Source organism: Pan paniscus, chromosome 14 (assembly GCF_029289425.2).
Source record: "Pan paniscus chromosome 14, NHGRI_mPanPan1-v2.0_pri, whole genome shotgun sequence".
NCBI classification, from domain to species: Eukaryota; Metazoa; Chordata; class Mammalia; order Primates; family Hominidae; genus Pan; species Pan paniscus.
In genome coordinates, this window is record NC_073263.2 from 74,325,836 (window position 1) to 74,334,649 (window position 8,814).

The window sequence follows — 8,814 nt, forward strand, 5'->3', positions numbered from 1 at the left end:
ACAGGATGACCAGATTTATCATGAGTCTCAAGGAAATTCAGCATAGGTTATTTACTAAAGTGTGTGAGATTTACAGTATAATACAACTGGCTTGGCATTAATAAATTATTTAAAAATTTTTCACAGATGGTTGCTTAGTGTGAAACTTAATGGTTTGTTCAAATACAATGTGTTTATATTTTGACTAACATATTTGATACTATTTCAGAATTTTTGTAGCAATCTTCTTAGTCGTCTTTGTTGCAAGGTGTCTTTTGGTGGTTCTTGTGAACTATTACTAGTTTATAAGTGTGTTTTGAAGACCATGATAAATAGCATGCAGCATAAGAGTTAAGGAAGAGAACCATATACATTTATTTACTATTTAATTTTATTACAGGGGCAGTTTTCTTCTAGCCCTATTCAGGCTAGTGCAAAAAAATACAGCTTGGGAAGCATAACTAGTCCTTCGCCTATTTCTTCACCCACTTTCTCACCAATTGAATTTCAGATAGGAGAGACTCCACTCTCAGGTATGTCTCATAATAAAATACCTAGTTAAAAGTTTTATACTATCAATATTTGTTATTAGAGAGGTTCTTTTAATTTGTCTTAATGATAGAGCTCAAAATGATCACTAACCTTCTAACATTTAGGAACTTTGATTTTTAAATAAAAGAACAGTTTACCTTCAAAGGCTGGAATTCTCACCAGTTTGTACTGTAGTGTTAAATATAGTTACTTTAATTAGCAATATTTACATCAAACACTATCAAAGGAAATTTAGCAATTTCCATTTGTGCTATTGTTTTTGACATCACAATTTCACTTTGGTAAACAGCACAACTGTTACAGAAATGCAGTTTTTCCTGGCATGAAACATGATTACCATTTAGTAGTGACTTTTCCATTTTCATGTTTTTATGATGTGATTTTTTTTCCCTTCCCACCTTTCAGAACAAAGGAAGTTTACTGTTCATTCTCCTGATGCTTCATCTGGAACAAATTCTAATGGGATAACTAATCCGTGTATCAGAAGTCCTTATATAGATGGCTGCTCGCCAATTAAAAATTGGTCTCCTATGAGACTTCAGATGTATAGTGGTGGTACTCAGTATCGGACCTCAGTGATTCAGATACCTTTTACTCTTGAGACTCAAGGTGAAGATGAGGAAGATAAAGAGAATATTCCTTCCACAGATGTCTCATCACCAGCCATGGATGCTGCTGGAATACACCTACGGCAGTTTAGTAATGAGGCTTCTACCCGTGGTACACATTTGGTTGTGACTGCCATGTCTGTTACACAAAATCAGTCCAGTGCTTCTGAGAAAGAATTAGCACTGTTGCAGGACGTTGAAAGGGAGAAAGACAATAACACTGTGGATATGGTTGATCCTATAGAGACAGCAGATGAGACCACTTGGATTAAGGAGCCGGTTGATAATGGCAGTTTACCCATGACTGATTTTGTAAGTGGCATTGCCTTCAGTATTGAAAACTCTCATATGTGCATGTCACCTCTTGCTGAAAGCAGTGTCATTCCTTGTGAAAGCAGTAACATTCAGGTAAGGTATTTAATATTCTATAGCCCCTTCCTCACTGCCTTGGTGTTCTTTATCCTTTCTAAGATTATAGTATAAGAAAGATAATGGATTAAACATGAGGACTATAGTATTATATAATATTTTTAAAAAATATTAATACCAAGTGATATGAGAAGAGTAAATTTAATTATGACAGATAAGGCATATTTTATATTCACATTAACTGATATTTGTATGGAGTAGGAAAAGGTAAGAGCAGAAAAGAAATTAGCCTGCTCTAGAGAAATCAATCCTGCTAGAGTCAGGCAGGATTCGTCACTGTTTCATGTGGATCCAGTCCCCCAAAACATGCAAGGTCTGGTATAGTATTTGCATTCTAAAAATAAAATCATTTTTGTTTTTCCTTTATGTGATTTAGGGGGGATAAACAGAGTTTAGAGCACTTGTTTTTTTTGAGATGGGGTCTCACTCTGTCACCCAGGCTGGAGTGCAGTGGTGTGATCTTGGCTCAGTGCAACCTCCACCTTCTGGGTTCAAGCAATTCTCCTGCCTCAGCCTCCTGAGTAGCTGGGACTACAGGCGTGCGTCACCACACCTGGCTAATTTTTGTATTTTTGTAGAGATAGGATTTAGCTATGTTGGCCAGGCTGGTCTCGAACTCATGACCTCAGTTGATCCGCCCACCTCAGCCTCCCAAAGTGCTGGGATTACAGGCATGAGCCATCGCACCTGGCCTTAGAGTTCTTTTATGTATGCATTTTTGTGCTTTTCTTTTAGAAACATGATTTATAGCAACATTTTTCATGAAATTATACATTTCCAATTTTGCAATGTCTCTGACAACAGGAAAACCTGATTCATTTAACAGATACATATACTTCATAATTAGCACTTTGGAAAGGCATTTGTTCCATTCATTGTTGTGTTCTTTGAGCTGAGAATTTTGAAGGAACTTCTAAAGTCAGAAGGGGATAGCAATAACATCTAACACTAACGTAGCATTACTATGTGCCAAGTCCTATTCTGAGACCTTTACATGTTTTACTTTGTTGAATCTTTACAGCAATCCTGTGAGGTATGTGTACTATTATCCCTGTTTTACAGATGAGGAAACTGAGGGTCATAGAGGTTAAGTAAATTACCTAAAGTTTCTATACAACTAGTAAGTGGAAGAGCTGAGATTTGATCCCAGCAGTCTGGCTTTAGAGTCCATGTTCTTTAATCCAAAAGTTAATACTGACTTATAATAATAGCTAATACGCACATAGGGTTTTGATATACCAGGCACTCTTCTAACCACTTTATTAATTCATTTAATTCTCACACCAACTCTATAAGGCTTTAGTGTTGTCAGTTTTGGCATGCTGAAGTTAAAACTCAGGGAAGGATTCTAAATGACCCAAAATTAAATATAGTATTTTGCTCATATTTTTATGCTTCTGTTGCCTGTCCTGACTTACAGCTTCATTGCTCAAAAAAGATTATACTAGAATCACTTTTACATATTTTAGCTTCTCTAAAGTTGGTTTCATAAATAGAAAAAAGCACATATAGGCTTAAAAGTATATGCCTTAAAGGCATTGTTTGCTGCTTTTACTCTCTGCCTTTTTTCACTTTCTCTCTCTCTCTCTCTCTCTTTTTTTATATAGAGGAATTACAAAATACTTTTGTTGAAATACACCTTAATCATCATCTAATCCAACTAACCTTTGGAAGCCGTGGGTAGCATATTCTCCCATAATTGTAGTCACTACTAACTTGTCAAACTATCTATGCTTAATTACACTTGCAGGGCTATTCCATTCATTTTTTAACTTCTCTTACTATTACAACCTCTTCCTTCTATTGGGTAAAAATATGTTATGTGATACCCCCCAAGCAGTCTCAGTTTTACTTTCTGGGCCATAACATCATAATGTCTACTAAACATGTTTCATACATTACATTTCTGCCACATGGTTAGCTTTCTGCTAGCTTTCTGAGGAAGAGCACATTTCTAAAGACATTGCATGTCTGATCATGTGTCCGTCTCTCACATTTGAGAGTTCAGAAATATCCTTCAGAGTTTGAAGGCATTGCTTCCATTTCAGTGAGAGATCTGAAGCTATTTCAGTGCTTAATCTTTTGTTTATGATCTCTTTTTATCCCCAACTCCCTGGACATGGATAGGCATTTTTCTTTGTCTACAGGGTTCTGAAATTTCAGTGATGTCCTTTAGTGCGGGTTTCTTTCCATCCATTATACTCTTCACTCAGAATGCCCTTACAGTCTGTAAACTTATTCCCCTCACTTCTTGGATCTTTTCTTGAATAATATCTTAGATTTCTCCTCTGCTGCTTCTAGTGTTCTCTCTGGAGCAACTTTTGATTCTCCAATTTCTAAAAATCTTTTTTTTTTTTTTAAATCTCCTTTTTGTTTGAATTTTTGGGCAATTTCCTCCAGTTTATATAATAACCTTTCTATTGAGTTTTTTATTTTCTACACTTTTGAAATGCGTTCGGTACTAATTTTAAAAGTCTGCAATGTGGCTGGCAAGGCTGGTCTTTCTACTCTCCAGCTTGTTTCCTTCATTCTCTGTTTAGGTCCCACTAGCTTTCCAAAGTTTTAAAAAGCCACGTTTTCTCTTGTTACAGGGCCTTTTTGCACATGCTATGTAGCACTTCTATCCCATTTTACTTAGTTAACTCCTATTTATTTTTTTCATTGACAACTTATTGATTACATCCTCAAGCCTTCCCAGATCACATTAGCCAGGCCAGACCTCATTATATGCTTTCATGATTCCATGCACATTTTGCATTCTTTCCAATCAGACCACTAATGCAGCAGTCATGCATGTTTTTATCCCCAGTGCTTATTAAAAAGAACCCGTCACGTAATAGCCGCTCATTAAATATTTGTGTAACAAAAACAGAACGAATGCGTAGGTTAAGTTCAACCAGAGGGATGGTATTTACTGAGAGTAACAGGGAGCCAGGATTTGGAACTCTGAGGAAGAATTGAGAGGGATCAGGTAAAGGAAGTACAGCCCCTGAAGGAGACTGAAAAGAACCAGCCAAAGAGGAGAAAGGGACACTTAGAAAGCACAGTGTTATGAAGCATTTTAAGCAGGAAAGAATGGTTAGCATTGCCAAAATTGGAGCAAGCAACACTGGGCTTGAAAAGGGGCTAATGGACTAATAAGAAAAGTAATTAATAACTGAACAGCCTCAAGGTGAATGGAAGGAAGGTTAAAGAAGAAGTAATGAAATAACGTGTGTAGATAACTCTGGAGTTTAGTTGTGAAGGGAAAGAAAATGATACCTAGAGAAGAGCATCAAAGTCAGATCTTTTTGTAGTTTGCTTTTTTACTTTGTTTTTACTTAACCCATTTATGCCTAAGGTTGCAATTTTTTGAAGTTTCGCAATCAGACCTTGGCGATGACCTTGAACAACAGGATATAAGTAACTCCCACATGCTTAGTGTTCCAGTAATGGAACACAGAAGAAACAGCATACAGCATTTAAATGAAGACAAGAGGGAGAAGATTTTTAAAAACTAGGAGTTGGGCAGCATAATTATTAATATAATTATTAATAGGTATCAGTCACATGTCCTTTTCAAGTACCAGAGACCATGCCAAGCATTTTACAGTCAGAAGCTAATCCCTGTAATACCTTACAGATATAATAGATATCGTCATCTGTCAAATGGTGATCTGTTTTATAAATGAGGGAACTGAGGCATGCAAGAGGGGGTAGAATCTAGAACCCTGATAGGAGTAGCCGCAGTAACTCCTCCATGTTTAAAGGAGGGCAGGGTGCCAGGATGGGTGTGGGTGCAAATGCATTTAGTTGAGGCGCGAGCATGGCATTAAAGAACATGGGCTTGGGAAACCGTAATGGCAGATTGGCAGATTTCAGTTTATAGCCCAGCTCTGTTAGCTTTATAAATCCCAGAAAGTGACAGTTTCTTTCAGCTTGTTTCCTCTTCTTTAAATGGGGATAATAATAGGATTACAGGATATTAGCATGATCATTGTGATTAACATAAGTAAACAGTGCCTGAACACTGTTGGTGGGAATATGAATTAGTACAGCTATTATGGAAGTTCCTCAAAAAACTAAAAATAGAACTACCATGTGATCCAGCAATCCCACTAGTAGGTATATATCCAAAGGAAAGGAAATCAGTATGTCAAAGAGATACCTGTACTCCAGTGTTTATTGCTGCACTATTCATAATAGCCAGAATATGGAATCACCCTAAGTGTCCACTAATAGATGAATGGATAAAGAAAATGTGGTATATATACACAATGGAATACTATTCAGCCATAAAAAATAATGAAGTCCTTACATTTGCAGCAACATGGATGAACTGGAGGACATTAAGTGAAATAAGCCAGGCACAGAAAGATAAATACCACATGTACTCCCTCATGTGGAAGCTAAAAAGGTTGATTTCATAGAAGAGTATAGAATAGTGGTAGGTAGTAGAGGATGGGAAGGGTAGGGGGAGCAGGGATAGGGAGAGGTTGGTTAATGGATACAAAAGTACAGCTTGATAGGAGGAGTAATTCTAGTGTTCTATAGCTCTATATGGTGAGTGTAATTAACAATTTATCGTATATTTTCAAATAGCTTGAAGAGCAGATTTTGAAAGTTCCCAACGCAATGATAAATGTTTGAGTTAATGGATATGCTAATTACCCCAATTTGATCATTACATATTGTAAACATATCAAAATATCATGTACATCATAAATATGTGTAATTGTGTGTCAGTTTAAAATAATAATAAAAGCGAAAACATAAGTAGTAATGGAAGGCAAGGTCCTTTGAATGGTAACAAACAAGGGGGACTGAGAATGATGAGGGAAGGGCTAAAGTGCTGGGCCCAGATGTCAAGGAATGTTATCACAGGGCACAACTGTTGCCAATTGAAAGTTTTAAAAGACAATGACATCTGATTTATGCAGTAGAAAAATAAATTTAGTAACAAAGTGCATGTTAAATGACTGACATAGAGACACCATTTAAAGGCACCATGACCCAACTGGAATATAAAGTTTGCAATTAGAACCAAGTTTGAATTAGAGTTCTTTTATTTCCAGGCTGTGGGATCTTAAGGCAAGATTTACATAGCAGTGAATAGAACATGACTTTTTAATTTTTGTCCCCTCATCCTTCTTAGCTATAAAGTGAGATTGATGCCTGCCTTGATGCCTGTGGGGGATAACAAGGTATCTGTTGCCTGGTTGGTACATATTAGGCATTGACATTAGCAGAAGTCTAGATGAGAGACAGTGAAGTCAGCCACCATCTCAACTTGGCTCTCATCGATCCTGCTCTTCCCATAGTGTGGGACAAACTCCCCGCATGCCTTACTTCCTGCTGTACTAATGAGTAACTCTTCCCTCCATATATATCCAGTTACATATTAGTATTGCATTATAAGCCAGCTATTTGGCAGTGATGAATATTAGAAGGAAGAGCTATTGGCAGAATCTCTGGGAGCAATCTGACATTTATATTTTTGATCAAGTAGCTATTGAATGATAGCAGAACAAGGCTTTTCCCCAAAAATGTTACACATCACAAGGCTTTTGTTCTAATGGAACATGACCTCTAGTAGTAAGCAGATATGTATCCAGCCCTGAAAACTGGGAACATTTTTTCAGGATTATTAAGTGATAGAGTGCCGTTTCTAGGCTAGTCTGTACCTTTGTGAGGGAAACAAAATGACAGTCAGCTTTTTCCTTCCCTCTGATCCTCACTTGCAGGGAGGGCTTAAATGCAAAATGATTCCCTTGTGGATTGCTTTCTTTGGTGCTCAGCATTATACAGGTAAATGGAGCGTTGTGCAGTGAACAGAACCTGGACTTAGGTCTCACATCTTCATCACCTCATCACTGGATGACATTGTGAAAGTTAAGCTTTTTAAGCCTTAATTTCCTTCTCTAGTAAAGTATTAGGGTTGTTGAAAGGAGAAAAAAATATTAAATATATAGAGATAGTGCCTGGCCTTTTTAGACACTCAATAAATGTTTCCAAGCTGGAAGTTTGCTAGAATCTTTCTTTTTTGCTCTTTTGCACTGAAACAGTGTATCTTAGGATGCTACAATTTTTATTAACATGAAAAGCTGAACTAACATCTAGAGCCATTATATATGTGGCATTATTGTGAACAACTAGGTGTAAATATAATATAATCCACTTTTTTAAAGGCAGCATGCCTCAAGCCATTTAGAGACAAGCCTGGAAAATGCATTGGAAGGTGAAGTTAGTTGTAATACTCATTTTTCTCTACTAGGTACGATCACAAAATAACAGGAAAGCATTTTGTCACTAGGCTGTTCACTGATTCTTAAGGAAGTTACAAGATATATTTCATTGGAAGGAATTGTAAAATGACTACAATAATCAGTACTATGCAGAACTACCTTTTATATTTGTGCATTACTTTTGAATTTTGTTCAACATGATCAATATTACATGTTAGGATCATTCAGATGTAGTGAATGAGAGTTTATAGTGGTTTACTTATTTAAATATTTGACTTTTAAGTTCCTCACAATATATTTTTTTCTTTTTTCTCCTGTCAGATGGATAGTGGCTATAATACGCAGAATTGTGGAAGCAATATTATGGATACAGTTGGGGCAGAAAGTTACTGCAAAGAAAGTGATGCACAAACATGTGAAGTTGAGAGTAAATCTCAAGCATTTAATATGAAGGTACAGAGAAAATATAGTGAAAGCTTAATATTGTTTAGATTAGAAATATAAAATAATTTTGATTATTAGACAATAGTACTATTGAGAAACTATATGAAATTTAAAACACTAAAAGGTAAGCCTGTTTTCTTAACATCCAATAACCTTTAAATATTTTGGTTACTCTGAATACACGAGTATCTTACATACTACAAAGTGTGCAAAGGTAGCGTATATTTGATGAGGGCATTTACTGAACCTTCCAGGTGGTGGTTATATATTCATACTTGAAGAAACTCATCATAATTTCAGGCACTAGTCAGGACAGTCTTTAATTTTATATGCCAATTTTTTTTGCATTTTATTTTTTTGTAGAGACAGGGCCTGCTGTGTTGCCCAGGCTGGTCTCAAACTCCTGGTGTCAAGCAGTCTTTCTGCCTCAGCCTCGCAAAGTGCTGCGATTACAGGCATGAGCCAACATGCCCAGCCTTGTATGCCGTTTCTTTTTTTCCTTTTTTTTTTTTTTTTTGAGACAGGGTCTTACTCTGTCACCCGGGCTGGAGTGCAGTCGTAGAATCATAGATCACTAC

General features: G+C 36.6%; 1 protein-coding gene across 3 annotated transcripts in view; it reads left to right on the forward strand.

The window, feature by feature from the left end:
- BORA (BORA aurora kinase A activator) overlaps positions 1-8,814 on the forward strand; it is a 29,607-nt gene that overhangs the window by 17,988 nt on the left and 2,805 nt on the right. For all 3 annotated transcript variants that reach the window (XM_003827454.6, XM_008952795.5, XM_057299589.2), the window contains 3 exons: positions 380-512; positions 937-1,547; positions 8,114-8,245. In XM_003827454.6, coding sequence (XP_003827502.3) covers positions 380-512; positions 937-1,547; positions 8,114-8,245 — 876 coding nt within the window. The remainder of the gene's footprint in view (positions 1-379; positions 513-936; positions 1,548-8,113; positions 8,246-8,814) is intronic.